At 43.0% G+C, this 17,776-nt stretch overlaps 1 protein-coding gene across 1 annotated transcript; it reads left to right on the forward strand.

The window, feature by feature from the left end:
• Positions 1-245: 245 nt before the first annotated feature.
• Positions 246-15,185, forward strand: LOC134657284 (vacuolar protein sorting-associated protein 45). The gene is made up of 9 exons (XM_063512867.1): positions 246-444; positions 940-1,138; positions 2,212-2,361; positions 3,362-3,621; positions 5,302-5,436; positions 8,577-8,717; positions 11,260-11,397; positions 13,223-13,480; positions 14,847-15,185. Exons 1-9 carry the CDS (start codon positions 352-354, stop codon positions 15,183-15,185), a joined length of 1,713 nt encoding a protein of 570 aa, XP_063368937.1. The 5' UTR covers positions 246-351.
• Positions 15,186-17,776: the final 2,591 nt, after the last annotated feature.

A 17,776-nucleotide genomic window follows, 5' to 3' on the forward strand; every position in this document is an offset into this window, starting at 1 on the left:
CGTCACGTCGTGATATCGTAAATCATCATTGTAATGGAAAACCGGTAAAAAATGTAAACGTTTCAAATAATGTATATTATTCGTATTCCGCTTTTATGTATTTTCTTAAAATTGATTATAAAGTAAATATTATTAAACAATAAATAAAATTATTAACAATTTAGTTTAGTAACTAAACGTGTTTGCACTGACCATACTGACAGAAACAGTGAAGATACTAAACGCAATTATCAAATTGACAGCTGGGGGTGTCACCAAAACATTATTTCTCAATCTCATTCGTTTGTGATTTAATTCAAAATAAAGGAAAACATATTTTCTGCATCACTCAATACAAGAAATACTATCAAAATGAACGTTATACAAGCAGTCAAGATGTATATAACGAAGATGACAGAGGAAAGTGGGCCAGGAATGAAAGTTATTCTCATGGATAAAGAAACTGTAAATATTTGCTTATAATTTTATTTTCATGTTTAATTCACATTATAAAAAGTGCTTTGCAATTAATAACAAATCTAAGGAAGTAATTATTTGACAAAAAATTTACCTCTGAGGTAACCAACTGTATCAATACAAATCTTATTGGAAATTTACTAATTTCGTAGATATTTGCAAAAATATTTTTAAAATCTTACCATTTTATCTTAATTCAGTGTTTTACCATGATTATCTATGGACACGTGCAAATTCAGGTGGTCAAATGCACACTGCCAACCATTTAAAAACTTAATATGTATGTACTCTCTTTTTTGAAGTGCTGTATTCTTAGTTAACGCTTTTCCTGTGGCTATGAGTTAATTTATAAGCATACTTGCTATAATTAGTCACATCAACCCTTCATCGCTAGCAAAAGATTGCTTGTGAGATAGCACTTGCATTTGGTTCAAACAAAAGCAGTCAGATGCTGCAATTGACATGTTATTTTTTTTTATGCAGACAAGTATAGTGAGCATGGTGTTTAGCCAGTCGGAGATCCTTCAGAAGGAGGTGTACCTGTTCGAGAGGATCGACAGCCACTCCAAGTGGGACAACCTCAAGCACATGAAGTGTATTGCCTTCCTGCGGCCTACATCTGAAAACATAGCACTGCTTTCTAGAGAGCTGCGGTACCCGAAGTACGGTGTTTATTTTATATGTAAGTGATATAACAATTCTTTTGGTATTTTGCTGTGTACACTGCATGAATTGGGATGTACATTTTTGGAATTTTTATATTTCTGAATATAGATGATATTAAATGAAATCTAGTACTGTCAATACAAAGGAAAAAAAGGAATGTTTATTTACAAAGGGAAATAAACAAACAGATCAAATAAAGTTAATACAACAGCTAGAACAGTCTCCAGTTATAAATAACACAATGATATAGGATTTCAGTCTCTCTGTCTGTTTGCATGTACAGTGTAAACTCCTTATAATGTCACTCAATATAACGATTCACTCCCTATAACGTCGACAATTGTTGGCTATATAGCAAGGCTATAGTTGCTTTACTTTCATATAATTTCTCTCTATGTAACGAAAACTCTCTATAACGTCAAAAAGTGTCCGGTCCCTTGAGTGCTGCTATATAGAGTTTACACTGTATATGTTTTTTTATTTATGTTATAGTTTAAAAATTGCTCTGGACATACCTAAGTTTCAGATCATATTGTACATTATATGATTTATAAGACAATAAATAAATTAAAATTAAATTTATTATTATTATTATTTTATTATTTATAAAGCAGGCAGGCAGTTGAAATAACTGGTAATGCCTGTATCCAGAGTCATCAACAGAGTTTTCCGTGCTGAGTAGAATTTGCGTTGTGCTTATCTAATTTGTTCTTGAACTCATTGACACTTTGGGCCGATACTACGTGTTCTGGGAGTTTGTTCCAAGCTTTGACCACTCTGTTGCTAAAGAAGTGTCTATGAGGATTATTGTAGGACCTGCGAGACACCAGCTTATACTGATGACCTCTCAGACGGTTGTTATTATTGCGTTCTAGCATCTTATGGAAGTCTTTGAGATCATAGTGTTGGGTTAGTATTTTATATGTCTCGATCAGATCTCCACGCTCTCTACGCTCCTTCAAGGTTGTGAGCTTTAGGAAGTGTAGTCTTTCTTCATAGGACATGTTTTTGAGTTTTTTCGGTTTTTTGGTGAAACTACGTTGAACCTTCTCCAACATGTCAATATCAACATGTCAAATTTGTTTCCAGATTTCAGCAATGTGATCTCAAAAGCGGACATCAAGACATTGGCCGAGTGTGACGAGCAGGAGGCAGTGCGAGAGGTGCATGAAGTGTTCGCCGACTACCTCGCTGTTGACCGCCATCTGTTCTCCTTCAATATCGTCGGGTGCTTGCATGGTAAGTTCATGTGTTAGTTGAAGCCTAAAGTGGGCTTGCAACTTTTGTAAAAGAAGTAGACGCTTTCTAATAAAAAAGATTTAAAAACAGACTTTCTATACATATCTATTTATCATATGTAGAAAAATGTGATGTATGAAAATGCCCTGAAAGTGGTTTTGAGGAATTTGTGAGATAATTTGTCTTAACTTAACCCTGTCGGGTAAAACTTACATACCATAAAGTCCTTGTTAAGGTTACGTAAAAGAAAAAAAAGGAAGCCTTATAGGATCACTTGTGCGTCTGCCTGTCCGACCATTCCCCCCCCTCCTTTATCTCCGAAACTACTAGGTCTAAAATTTTGAAAAAATACAGCGAGATTCGGACTTAATGTATGGAACCCTTGGAACGCGAGTCCAACTCGCACTTGGCCTGTTTTCTTTATTTAATAAAGCTAATATCATATGTGAATGTATGTATAATATGACTCTAATGAAATGTGTACAAATTGTAATCAAATCACCTACTTGTAGCCCTCTTATATTGCTGTGTCTTGCAGGGTGTCACATGTATACCTTTATGTTCCATTCCATCCATGTTTGTAATGTGATATGCAATAAAGTATTCTATTCTATTCTATTCTAATAAAAACCTATCTTAAACATAAATCCAAAAATATTAGACAAGCTACTAGTAAGTTTTCTTTCAAGCGGATGTTACGTAAGCATTTGCTAAAGCAAGAGTTCGAATAATATCCATCATTATTATATTTATAGTATGTATTGTATAAATATGTGGTAGTTTATATATATTTTATTTATTTATGTAATTTATAAGTATTGTTTGCTTTTTTTAACCCACTCAATATATTTTCTCTCTCTGCACCAATTGAAGGTATCTCTGTTTGGCCCTATGGTTGACTGGTAGAGAATGCCATTCGGCATTAAGTCCGCCATTTGTACATTGTTGTATATATTTTGTGCAATAAAGTTTAAATAAATAAATAAATCCATTGTCCCAGGTCGGTCCTGGAACCAGACGCACCTCCAGCGCTGCGCTCAAGGCCTCCTCTCGGTCCTGCTGTCCCTGAAGCGCCGCTGCGCGCTCCGCTACGAGGCGGGATCGGAGCCCTGCGCGCGCCTGGCGGAGCGCGTGCGCGACCTGCTGCGCCGCGAGGCCGCGCTAGTGGACTACAACGTGCCTGTCAACGGCGACCTGCCCACGCCGCACCTGCTCATTATTGACAGGAGGGACGATCCGGTCACACCGCTGCTGAGCCAGGTAAGATGCAAATGCAAATATCTTTATTTCGCTTTAAAATGTGGTACAAAAAGATGTTATAAAAATATGTCGTGGTCACACACATTCCACCAGAAGCTGGCATGCAAAACTATTCTAGAAACTACCTAAATATAAAAAGATGCATGCAACGGTACGTACTTAGAGTACTTAAATCTAACAATCTATTGCACTTATATCTAGCGTATTACTAAAATGTCAAAATTACAATTAAATTATATCATAAAATGTCAAGTTTGATGTCTAAAGTAATCAAAATATTCTTCAACAGAGTAAAAACATTCTTGAATGAGCCAGTTCTTAAGTTTACGCTTAAATAAACTAATAGGCAAATCTTTAATGTCATCATGTAGGCAATTAAATATGTCAATGGACTTACAATATGCGTTATTGCTGTACAATGCACACACACGCAGATGCAGATGGTAACACATTCATTGCCAATTTGCCACCCAGCCAAACGAGACATCCGCGCCAGGGGTCTATTGTTTCCCAAATAGTTTTAAGCCATAATGTATTGTTTGCCCGCATTTTCGTTAGTCATAATTCATTTGGTTCAGAAACGCGTCACTTTTCAGGATTGCCATAAAACAAACCTAACCTAACCTATCTATTGAATAACCTAACGAAAGTCCTGAAATGTTATACCTAATGGTTTCAGTTTTATGACTAATGATAATATGATAAACAATACATTATGACTTAAAACTTTATGGGAAACAACGGGACCCCCCGCGCCAGGCCACAAAAAATCTTCATATAAAAGTGTAGTACCACGATCCCGACTATCGGGTCGTCCGGCCTGGGAACGAAATCGTAAAATACCCGATAGTCGGGTTTTCGGCACTTAATGCGTTAAGATGAACTGGTCTCTCATAGGCACTGGGAGTTAAAGTTACCAATCAAGAAGTACTAAAAAGAATGAAAAAGAAACATGAATTAGTACTAACAACAATGAAAAAAAAGCGGCCAAGTGCGAGTCGGACTCGCCCATGAAGGGTTCCGTATTTAGGCGATTTAAGACGTATAAATAAAAAAACTACTTACTAGATCTCGTTCAAAGTTGAAAGTTGAGAAAAAAATGATATTACAACCTCAATATCATTTTTGAAGACCTATCCATAGATACCCCACACGTATGGGTTTGATGAAAAAAAATTTTTGAGTTTCAGTTCGAAGTATGGGGAACCCCAAAAATTTATTGTTTTTTTTCTATTTTTGTGTAAAAATCTTAATGCGGTTCACAGAATACATCTACTTACCAAGTTTCAACAGTATAGTTCTTATAGTTTCGGAGAAAAGTGGCTGTGACATACGGACGGACAGACAGACGGACAGACAGACAGACATGACGAATCTATAAGGGTTCCGTTTTTTGCCATTTGGCTACGGAACCCTAAAAACCGCTTACTTTGGACATATATACAGACATGACAAATATAATATTGTTAAGGATAATAAAGGAAAAAGTCGAAGGGAAAAGGGACAGAGGGAATAAAAACAAATTGGACGGATAACCTTCGGAGTTGGCCGGGAATCGACGCTGCCACGCTAGACAGGAAAACCATAGAGTATATTGAATAGTGTAGATAATTGCAATCTTAATTGTATAGGTGAACGTACTGACAGTAAAAAGGTGGTTCATTCTAACATTGTTCGCAGTGGACGTACCAAGCGATGGTGCACGAGCTGCTGACGCTGCACAACCACCGCGTGAGCCTCGCGCACCTGCCCGACGTGCACAAGGACTTCAGGGAGGTGGTGCTGTCCGCCGAGCAGGACGAGTTCTACGCCAAGGTACGTCACAACCCGGACGAGTCGTATGCCAAGGTACGTCACAACCACCGCGTGAGCCTCGCACACCTGCCCGACGTGCACAAGGACTTCAGGGAGGTGGTGCTGTCCGCCGAGCAGGACGAGTTCTACGCCAAGGTACGTCACAACCCGGACGAGTCGTATGCCAAGGTACGTCACAACCACCGCGTGAGCCTCGCGCACCTGCCCGACGTGCACAAGGACTTCAGGGAGGTGGTGCTGTCCGCCGAGCAGGACGAGTTCTACGCCAAGGTACGTCACAACCCGGACGAGTCGTATGCCAAGGTACGTCACAACCACCGCGTGAGCCTCGCGCACCTGCCCGACGTGCACAAGGACTTCAGGGAGGTGGTGCTGTCCGCCGAGCAGGACGAGTTCTACGCCAAGGTACGTCACAACCCGGACGAGTCGTAAGCCAAGGTACGTCACAACCACCGCGTGAGCCTCGCGCACCTGCCCGACGTGCACAAGGACTTCAGGGAGGTGGTGCTGTCGGCCGAGCAGGACGAGTTCTACGCCAAGGTACGTCACAACCCGGACGAGTCGTATAGCAAGGTACGTCACAACGCCAAGGTAGGTCACAACCACCGCGTGAGCCTCGCGCACCTGCCCGACGTGCACAAGGACGTCAGGGAGGTGGTGCTGTCCGCCGAGCAGGACGAGTTCTACGCCAAGGTACGTCACAACCCGGACGAGTCGTATGCCAAGGTACGTCACAACCACCGCGTGAGCCTCGCGCACCTGCCCGACGTGCACAAGGACTTCAGGGAGGTGGTGCTGTCCGCCGAGCAGGACGAGTTCTACGCCAAGGTACGTCACAACCCGGACGAGTCGTAAGCCAAGGTACGTCACAACCACCGCGTGAGCCTCGCGCACCTGCCCGACGTGCACAAGGACTTCAGGGAGGTGGTGCTGTCGGCCGAGCAGGACGAGTTCTACGCCAAGGTACGTCACAACCCGGACGAGTCGTATGCCAAGGTACGTCACAACCACCGCGTGAGCCTCGCGCACCTGCCCGACGTGCACAAGGACTTCAGGGAGGTGGTGCTGTCCGCCGAGCAGGACGAGTTCTACGCCAAGGTACGTCACAACCCGGACGAGTCGTAAGCCAAGGTACGTCACAACCACCGCGTGAGCCTCGCGCACCTGCCCGACGTGCACAAGGACTTCAGGGAGGTGGTGCTGTCGGCCGAGCAGGACGAGTTCTACGCCAAGGTACGTCACAACCCGGACGAGTCGTATAGCAAGGTACGTCACAACGCCAAGGTAGGTCACAACTACCGCGTGAGCCTCGCGCACCTGCCCGACGTGCACAAGGACGTCAGGGAGGTGGTGCTGTCCGCCGAGCAGGACGAGTTCTATGCCAAGGTACGTCACAACCCGGACGAGTCGTATGCCAAGGTACGTCACAACTCTGACGAGTCGTATGCCAAGGTACGTCACAACCCGGACGAGTCGTATGCCAAGGTACGTCACAACTCTGACGAGTCGTATGCCAAGGTACGTCACAACCCGGACAACTCGTATGCCAAGGCACGTCACAACCACCGCGTGAGCCTCGCGCACCTGCCCGACGTACACAAGGACTTCAGGGAGGTGGTGCTGTCGGCCGAGCAGGACGAGTTCTACGCCAAGGTACGTCACAACCCGGACGAGTCGTATGCCAAGGTACGTCACAACCACCGCGTGAGCCTCGCGCACCTGCCCGACGTACACAAGGACTTCAGGGAGGTGGTGCTGTCGGCCAAGCAGGACGAGTTCTACGCCAAGGTACGTCACAACCCGGACGAGTCGTATGCCAAGGTACGTCACAACTCTGACGAGTCGTATGCCAAGGTACGTCACAACCCGGACGAGTCGTATGCCAAGGTACGTCACAACCACCGCGTGAGCCTCGCGCACCTGTCCGACGTGCACAAGGACTTCAGGGAGGTGGTGCTGTCGGCCGAGCAGGATGAGTTCTACGCCAAGGTACGTCACAACCCGGACGAGTCGTAAGCCAAGGTACGTGACAACTCCAGACACGAGTTCTACGACAAGTGACGTCACAGGCACGGTTCGCACACTGCCCGACGCGCGCAAGTCGCCCAGTGCTGTCTGCGGAGCAGGAGTTCCACGCCACGTCATAAGTGTCCCAACCATCTATGCCAAGGTAAGTAACTTTCCTTCTATGTACTACAACTATCTACTTCTATGTACTTCTATGTGTTACTTACAAGAAAAAAACCGGCCAAGTGCGAGTTGGACTCGCGCACGGAGGGTTCCGCACCATCAACAAAAAATAGAGCAAAACAAGCAAAAAAAAAACAAACAAAAAAACGGTCACCCATCCAAGTACTGACCCCGCCCGACGTTGCTTAACTTCGGTCAAAAATCACGTTTGTTGTATGGGAGCCCCACTGAAATCTTTATTTTATTCTGTTTTTAGTATTTGTTGTTATAGCGGCAACAGAAATACATCATCTGTGAAAATTTCAACTGTCTAGCTATCGCGGTTCGTGAGATACAGCCTGGTGACAGACGGACGGACGGACGGACAGCGGAATCTTAGTAATAGGGTCCCGTTTTTACCCTTTGGGTACGGAACCCTAAAAACAATAATACGCGTAAAGTTGTCCAATCTGTAGTCAGCGCAAGGTTTTATATGGCGCCGTACGTTTTTAAAACATGCGCTTGACAAGCCTTCTTACTTAAAATGTAATGTACAGTTTTTACCAGGGATGTTGCGAATATCCGCATCCGCAACCGCGGAACTTCCGCATTATTTTCAACATCCGCATGTGAACAGGTCGGTACAGGAACGTCTTAGCATCGGCGTAAGTGCTAGACTGCTAGGTAATTTAGTCATTAGCCAAAAAACCCTATTAGAAATGAGCAGTCAAGCGTAAGTGGGACTTAATGTACGGAACCCTTGGAACGCGAGTCCGACTCGCATTTGGCCGGTTTTTTGAAATAAAAATTACTAAAATGTAATAGTTGAGGTTTTTTATGTACCTATCTTGACATCCGCATCCGCATCCGCATCCACGGATGTGAGCCTTTAAAAATCCGCATCCGCATCCGCATCCGCGGATGTCAAAAAATCGGCATCCGCAACATCCCTGGTTTTTACATATTTTCAGAACCTGTACTCCAACTTCGGTGAGATCGGGCAAACGATGAAGTCTCTGATGGAAGAGTTCCAGAAGAAAGCCAAGAGTCACGAGAGGGTCGAGAGCATCGCGGACATGAAGAGCTTCGTGGAGGCCTACCCGCTCTTCAAGGTAAAATAAATAAATAAATAAATAAATATTATAGGACATTATTACACAAATTGACTAAGCCCCACGGTAAGCTCAAGAAAGCTTGTGTTGTGGGTACTCAGCAACGATATATATAATATACAAATACTTAAATACATAGAAAACAACCATGACTCAGGAACAAATATCTGTGCTCATCACACAAGTAAATGCCCTTACTGGGATTCGAACCCAGGACCGCGGCTTCACAGGCAGGGTCACTACCCACTAGGCCAGACCGGTCGTCAGGTAACGGGTTACATTGGGAAGGATGTCTGGCAGGTCAAATTAAATTAAATTAAAATGCTTGTATTTCAGACAGGGGACATAACAAAACACAAAAACAATAAATTAACATACAACTTAAATAATTATTAGTTAAAACGTCATATTATATTAAACATAAGTAACATAACTATCACTACACCTTATAAAACAAAGTCCCCCGCCGCTCTATGTGTATGTTTGTCCGCGATAAACTTAAAAACTGCTGAACGGATTTTCATGCGGTTTTCACACTGACTTAATATAAAAGAAATAGACACACAAAGCAGAACAAAAACGTCAACAAATGTGGATCCCAATGACGTTTCGCACCATTTGCATTGATGATAAAAACGCTTACGTCAATTTTGAGTCAAGATAAATGTTTCGTACAGAAAAGAGCTTAATGTCGTAAGCATTAAGTGTCAAATTTGCAAGCATAAGTACCAACACTGTTAAAAAATTTAGTCCGATGGCACTAAACGTAACGTATTTACGTCAAACAACGTCAAACGAGAATAATGAACGAATGGAGTCACTTTGGTACACTTTAATATGTATTACTGTACAGGAAAACCAATTGAAGTAATAAATAAAACAAATTTAATTTAATCGGGAGCTATCTTTCTATTTACTCATAGCACGGGTGCACGGGGACATTTAGGTACTGATTGGATTTTTTTTATAAAGTCTACCTATACTTTATAAAAAAAAATCCTGTGGTTGTCACTGTGTTCAGACAGGTTTAGCATTTATAGTTAGTCGATATAAGCCCTTATTGGTGGTGTATATGTCGGAAACAGGGAAATGGGCCGAACACACAAGTGCCGTTTTGCCTTGTTTAAAACTGCATCACCCCTATCTCTTGCTATAATTAAATAGCAGTCCACTTTGCACGTCGCATAGGTTTTCTTGGAAATCTTGAATTTAAACATAATATTATTCCTTACGAATTCCATATAAAAATATAAAAAAATATTGACCTCACATCGACTCATTAGATTTTTGTTCCTTGACATCCCTTCTTTGGTACTAACAAATTAATTTATTCAAAACCATAAAATTACCACCAGATTACATAAATTATGTAATGCTATCCAAAGAACTAACCGAAAGAAATACATTCCATCCTTTTTCCTTGTTTTATCATTGTTATTTTTACATATTTTAACGGCACATTTCGTAATTGTTGACAACTTCACATTTGAGCGTTTCAAACAAGACTAAGCGAAAAAGTAATGCGTGATCTGTTTTGACGTTACTTTTGTGGGGCCATTTTTGGCGGCTGATTGGGTATCCAGTTCTTTATTCTATATCAATGGGTTTTCACCTATAAATAGAGTGATTCTTGAGGAAGGTTTAGGTGTATAATTTGTTAACCCGTGCGAAGCAGGGGCGGGTCGCTAGTAAGACATAATCTTATTGCATATAACGGGTCTTAGATAGATAGATAGATTAGATAGGGTGCGAGGGTAGATGCGTAATTGTCGATATTGAATGTGGGTTGGGTATCAAGTTTTTTCTACGACTATCATTGTGTCTACCGGCTGCGTCATAGCCAAAAAACTTCAAAAAAAAATGGACACACTACTTAATATATACTAAGACCAGCAAAAAAGTAAAAGCGGCCAAGTGCGAGTCGGACTCGCCCATGAAGGGCGAGGGTATTTAGGGGATTTATGACGTATTAAAAAAAAATTACTTACTAGATCTCGTTCAAACCAATTTTCGGTGGAAGTTTGCATGGTAATGTATATCATATATTTTTTTAGTTTTATCATTCTCTTATTTTAGAAGTTACAGGGGGGGGGGGGGGACACACATTTTACCACTTTGGAAGTGTCTCTCGCGCAAACTATTCAGTTTAGAAAAAAATGATACTAGAAACTTCAATATCATTTTTGAAGACCTATCCATATATACCCCACACGTATATGTTTGATGAAAAAAAAAATTGAGTTTCAGGTGTCTAAGTATGAGGAACCCCCCAAAAAAATTGTTTTTTTTTTCTATTTTTGTGTGAAAATCTTAATGCGGTTCACAGAATACATCTACTTAGACTTAGCAAGTTTCAACAGTATAGGTCTTATAGTTTCGGAAAAAAGTGGCTGTGACATACGGACGGACGGACAGACAGACAGACATGACGAATCCATAAGGGTTCCGTTCTTTTCCATTTGGCTACGGAACCCTAAAAAGTGATAATTATACTAGACTAACTAGACAGAAAGGACTAGGTAACAGAACTTTCCTGTTACAGAAAATGTCAGGCACAGTGACGAAGCACGTGACGGTGGTGGGCGAGCTGTCGTCGATGGTGGCCAAGCGGTCCCTGCTGGCCGTGTCCGAGCTGGAGCAGGAGCTGGCCTGCCAGAGCGACCACGCCAAACATCTACAGGTGACGACACAATGTGGGGCACAGTGGAGCACGTGCCGGTGGTGGCTAGCTGTCGTCGATGGTGGCCAAGCGGTCCCTGCTGGCCGTGTCCGAGCTGGAGCAGGAGCTGGCCTGCCAGAGCGACCACGCCAAACATCTACAGGTGACGACACAATGTGGGGCACAGTGGAGCACGTGCCGGTGGTGGCTAGCTGTCGTCGATGGTGGCCAAGCGGTCCCTGCTGGCCGTGTCCGAGCTGGAGCAGGAGCTGGCCTGCCAGAGCGACCACGCCAAACATCTACAGGTGACGACACAATGTGGGGCACAGTGGAGCACGTGCCGGTGGTGGCTAGCTGTCGTCGATGGTGGCCAAGCGGTCCCTGCTGGCCGTGTCCGAGCTGGAGCAGGAGCTGGCCTGCCAGAGCGACCACGCCAAACATCTACAGGTGACGACACAATGTGGGGCACAGTGGAGCACGTGCCGGTGGTGGCTAGCTGTCGTCGATGGTGGCCAAGCGGTCCCTGCTGGCCGTGTCCGAGCTGGAGCAGGAGCTGGCCTGCCAGAGCGACCACGCCAAACATCTACAGGTGACGACACAATGTGGGGCACAGTGGAGCACGTGCCGGTGGTGGCTAGCTGTCGTCGATGGTGGCCAAGCGGTCCCTGCTGGCCGTGTCCGAGCTGGAGCAGGAGCTGGCCTGCCAGAGCGACCACGCCAAACATCTACAGGTGACGACACAATGTGGGGCACAGTGGAGCACGTGCCGGTGGTGGCTAGCTGTCGTCGATGGTGGCCAAGCGGTCCCTGCTGGCCGTGTCCGAGCTGGAGCAGGAGCTGGCCTGCCAGAGCGACCACGCCAAACATCTACAGGTGACGACACAATGTGGGGCACAGTGGAGCACGTGCCGGTGGTGGCTAGCTGTCGTCGATGGTGGCCAAGCGGTCCCTGCTGGCCGTGTCCGAGCTGGAGCAGGAGCTGGCCTGCCAGAGCGACCACGCCAAACATCTACAGGTGACGACACAATGTGGGGCACAGTGGAGCACGTGCCGGTGGTGGCTAGCTGTCGTCGATGGTGGCCAAGCGGTCCCTGCTGGCCGTGTCCGAGCTGGAGCAGGAGCTGGCCTGCCAGAGCGACCACGCCAAACATCTACAGGTACTGATTGATTAATAAGTTTGCATAGCTTTGAGTGACGGTCGGTCGGGGGAAAACATAAACAGAGTTCTATTATTATATCCAATATATACTAAAATGACATTTCAGTTGACTAATGTTATCCCCAATATCCAGTAAGTATTTCAATAAATCGAATCGTTATCTAATGAGGAAATAATATCTATGCAATAAGTTGCTATAACGTTCCCAAACTTTGCTATGACGTTAGGGTTCCGTACCCAAAGGGTGAAAACGGGAGTCGTTATTATTCATCTTATCGTCCTTGGTTATATACAGGGTGCAGTTTCGAGATAATCGAACTTTTCTGTCTTTTTTAATAGCTAGCACCATACTTCAAATGTAGAAAAGTGCGATTATCTCGAAAACCACGAAACTTTTACTAGACCTATAAGTGCATTTTCTGGACCAGCCTAAGGTGCCCTGTCGGTGGTTAGAAGGTTATCCATTAATTACTGGACACCCTGTATATAACACTTCTGCCGGGCTAGCACGTGATTGATACACGTCCCTCTTTAATTAACATAGAAAAAGACGGGTAGCCTATCTCGCAGCGAGATACTGTCGCGCCAATCATGTGCTAGGCGGCCTAGCACATGATATCAGTAGGCCTAGCCTAGGCCTACTGATCCCACACAGTATTGTAATGATTACCTACCCTTTTCCCCCAGCGCCTAAAGGCCCTACTAGCCAACGACTCGGTCCGGCACCACGACGCAGCTAAACTAGTAGCTCTATACGCCCTACGCTATGAGAAGCACGCGTCCAACGCGCTCGGGGCCCTCGCGGAAGCCCTGAAGGCGCGGGGCTGCCCGGAGCCGCTCGTTAGGAACGCGCTGCTGGTGCTGGAGCACGGGGGCGCGCATGCGCGCCAGAGCGACCTGTTCGGGTTGCAGGATGCTGTCAAAATCACTAAGAGGCTGTTCAAGGTGAGATATGTATGATTCTAGAAAGCTTGTTAAGAGCCAACAGGAGCTAAGATTTAAATATTTTAGGTAAATATACCCGTCTCGCTAACGGAAGCGGCTCCTAAAACTAGTGCGTTATCGCACTACCCAAACCTCCTCCTCCTTCCTCCTCCTTCCTTGTCCTTATGGACAAGGCGAAAAATCCTGCGTAAAAATATCAAAAATCGAGGTTTCGTACACGACTGTTTCTTCCTCCAAAACTTAACCAATCGTAACCAAATTTGGAAATCTAAATGATTATGACATTATCTGTGTCGGACCGTTTTGCTTTTTTGACTAATTGATGTCAGTTTTGAAGAGCACGCCTCTCATTGCGGCATAGTCAATTAGGCCATTTTGGCCATTTTTGAAGGGCTCTAGCGCCTTAAAAAACAAAAATATCAAAAAAAGCAAAACGGTCCGACACAGATATTGACAATATTAATCTGTGTTGAAAAAATCATTGCTCTAGCTTCAAAACCCACGGAGGAAACAGTCGAGTACGTTTGTATGGAGAAATGACCACTCCTGTTGGCTCTTAAGGAACTAGTGGCTCTATGAACTCGCGATAAACTTAAAAAATTTGAAAAAAAGATGCCTACTTTGTTGAGTCATTTTCACAGCGAACTCGCAATGGTCTTAAGTGCCATAGACCCTACTGGCACTTAAATCCTTTATCCTAACTTCCACCATTTAGAACAGCGGTCGGCAACCTTTTAGCAGCCGAGGGCCACATAAGGGCCGTACTTTGTTAATATTTACGACTTTATCAGACATTGTCGTTTGTCAATATTACATACAAAAATAGCCAGGGAGGCTCGCGGGCCGCAAGAGACAGGTTCACTGGCCGCCGACCGCTGATTTAGAACATTAAAAAAAAATGGTAAAAAAAATATATCTGATTTCTGAGCCTGCTCACAAAATTTCACGAGAATCGGTTGAGCAATGCAACCTGTAGAGAACATACGGACACACGAAAGCTGAAATGGAAATCTTAGCTAACGCTCGGTCAATACTACATTACTTTGCAAGCGTGATGTGGGAACCGCTTGGAAAACGCCATCTCATCGTCAGAAAAGCGACATTATAATTTATCGGAATATCCAATGATACTTAGTAGTAGTAGTAATCACTTTATTGTAAAACAACACAGGTTTACAAAAATAATAACAGTAATGATAGTACAAAGGGGACTTATCCCTATAAGGGATCTCTTCCAGGTAACCTTCGAGTAGCTGAGTGGAAAATTCTAGTATTTTAATTAACATACTTACCTTTTTTAAGTATATCATCAACATTTTACTTTTTTTTTACATATTAATATTACTTATACTTTTTTCGTCACCAGGGCCTCAGCGGCGTCGAAAACATCTACACCCAGCACACACCCCTCCTCAAAGACACCCTCGAAGACCTGATCAAGGGGAAACTCCGCGAAAACCTCTACCCGACCCTCGGCGGCGACGAGGCCTACGGTCGTCGGCCCCAGGACATCATAGTCTTCATCGTAGGGGGCGCCACTTACGAGGAGTCCCTGTGCGTTCACCAGATCAACCAAGCGTACCCTGGAGTCAGGGTAGTGCTTGGTGGGACGACTATTCATAATTCGGCGTCGTATTTCGAAGAGGTAAAGGCCGCGATGCAGGGAGTGCATAGGATACATACGAGGCATATTAGGAATGTGTAGAGTAATCGAATGCTTGCCAGGTTGTGAGTATGTGTCCACGCATTCCGAATTTGTTTAACCTTTTGGACGCCAATCGATATATCCGCACCGTAGGTTCAACGCCAAAGACCGATTAATCGGTCACAGAACACAGAGCAACATCGGCCTACCTGCATAAAGTTCAACTTCAGTTTTGACACTTCAATGATGTGGCGTCTGAGTGACAGCTTTTGTTTGACACGGCGTGGAAAAGGTAAGTCCATGAATATCTCTAATTTCATCTGTAGCACTAATAAACGTCGAATTTGTGAACTACCAAAGCTTGAGGACTTCGATAATTGTTCTATGCGTGGACAGGTGTTTATTTTTGTCACATATTGCAGCCTCAAAAATGAAGCATGACATGCAAAATACAAGCATATGTTTATTTATGTTATTCCCAGTGAGTAGTTACCACTAGTAGTAGCTACTAACAACTATCAGATACATCGGGAAGATGACCAGTGTTCCGATATTTTTGAGTACTTTTCACCACAACTGGTAAAGGCTCTCTTGATTCTTCAAAAACTGATAACAAAGTTGCATTTTATTCACATGTGAGGCAAAGTAATCAAATGCAAAATTTTGAGTTGTCTTTTGTCTGCTGGTACTGGTGCTTTGGTGCTGGTGGTTTCGGTTTTGTCTGGTGGTTGACTTTGTTAACCTTACGGCCCGTATACGGGGCACGGACAGTGAACGTGTTAAATGATGATTTTGTATGAGAAATATTTAATAACCTTCATTTAGATTTGATTTGATATCTAACAGTTAATATTTTCTTCGGGTTGGTGTGGTGAACATTTGTCTTTCACTCTTGGGCAAATTTTGTTTAACCCTCGTGGTTTGAAACCCTCACAACGCTCAAAATTCCAATTTCGGAATCTTTCGCTTGCTCGGGTATCAATATTAGTATGAGCAGTTAATCAACTTTGCCCCCGAGTGAAACAAATAGGTAACTATGACTCTCTGGTGGTAACTGCTAGTAATAACATTTTATCCAAGTCTATTATTAAGCTTTAGTATATAAGCAATTTATTTATTCCTTTAATCTTAAGTACCTACTGTACCATTACAAATAAATGAAATAAAACACGTGACTGTTGTGTTCAAAACACGTTTTTTTTACTTTTTTATTGAAAAATAATTGCGGCCACAGATGATCGTGGTATAACAATTACAAGTTATTTAAAAAAACATTCTGCCATCGAGTTTGGCACAGAGTGCTTCACGCCTGCGTCCCAGCTTCGCTTTAAGCTTACAAATCAAGTAGGCGTTTTATAAAAACCAATTTACATACTTAGCTCTCCACTCCTTTCAGTCTTTATACATAATTATACAATCACGACCCCTAGCATGATACTGTTTAGTATATATCCTCGATAAACTGTATCACGCTAGGGGGGCGAGCGGCGTGCTAGTGAGACTATACTTGAAATTATTTGACAGGATTTAGAAATATAGTCGGAGTAACGTAGGATTTGATTTTTGACGGTTATGAATTGAGCTTTTAATATAAATGAAGCTAAAACCTACCGTTTAGCCTTTATAAGGCAGTGGGGATATTTCCCATCTGATTTTGAACTTTATTTCAAAGTGACAGGGTTCAATTTTGCTTAATTTCTGACACAATTATGCCTTATAAGGGGTTAACTGAACTGATAGCCTTAGCTTCATATGTATAAATTAGAATCAATTTATAACTGTCCAAAATATTTTAAAAATTTATTCCGACTATACCATACAAGTTATCATATTTTATGACAGTTTTGCCTCAAATAGTTTCAATTTTACAACGTAGTTTGGCAAAACATTGATTTATTGTTGAAATTGGTTGTTGTAGATAACACATGTTATAGTCTGGCGTTAAATTAAACACAAGTCGTCTCCTTCACGATTTTCGTAGACATCTCTTCTAAATACCTAAAACTGGTATGGATGTGTTCCTCGTGGTCTCTAGAAAACGAATTGACCGGTTTTAGTTTATGGAGAGGGGGACGTGTCGATAAAAAGGGGGGGAATGTGGGCGGCCGACCAGCATTGATATTTGTTCACATCTTGAGTCCTATGGGACCGATCGGTTCGTTTCAGGTGTCGTTTGAAAGAGTATTAAACGTGCTATTATTGCTTCATAATAACTGTAGTCATAACTGTAGTCGTTTAGAAAATATTTTAAAATATATGATTTTTACCGTGCATGGATGGCATAAGTACTGACAAAACATGCGTCTAACTCAATAAATTATAACTTTACCGCAATTAATGTTATTACAAAATATACGAGAAATTTCATTAGCTTTCTAAAAACATAAGGTTTATTGGTGTATGGTATTATATAACCATGTAATGATGAATTTTGTTCAGCATGGGTCACTACGCACCGTCACGTAAATGGCGGGCGACCGACCACAACCTGTTCATTGTTTCTCGGGTTCTATTTTACTGATCAATTGGTGATGGATACCATTAGAAAGAATGTTAAATGTACAATAATTGGTTTCTAATAACCGTAGTCATAACTGTAGTCATTTACAAAATAATTGAAAATATATGATTTTTACCGTGCATGGACATAA

The sequence above is a fragment of the Cydia amplana genome, chromosome 19, assembly GCF_948474715.1.
Source record: "Cydia amplana chromosome 19, ilCydAmpl1.1, whole genome shotgun sequence".
In the NCBI taxonomy this organism is placed as follows: domain Eukaryota; kingdom Metazoa; phylum Arthropoda; class Insecta; order Lepidoptera; family Tortricidae; genus Cydia; species Cydia amplana.

Bases quoted from the DNA above. Each gene is read 5' to 3' on its own strand.
- LOC134657284 (XM_063512867.1), top strand. From the start codon at position 352: ATGAACGTTATACAAGCAGTCAAGATGTATATAACGAAGATGACAGAG. The intron at 445-939 runs GTAAATATTTGC...TTTTTTATGCAG, and splicing joins TTCTCATGGATAAAGAAACT to ACAAGTATAGTGAGCATGGT. The intron at 5,437-8,576 runs GTACGTCACAAC...ACATATTTTCAG, and splicing joins AGGACGAGTTCTACGCCAAG to AACCTGTACTCCAACTTCGG.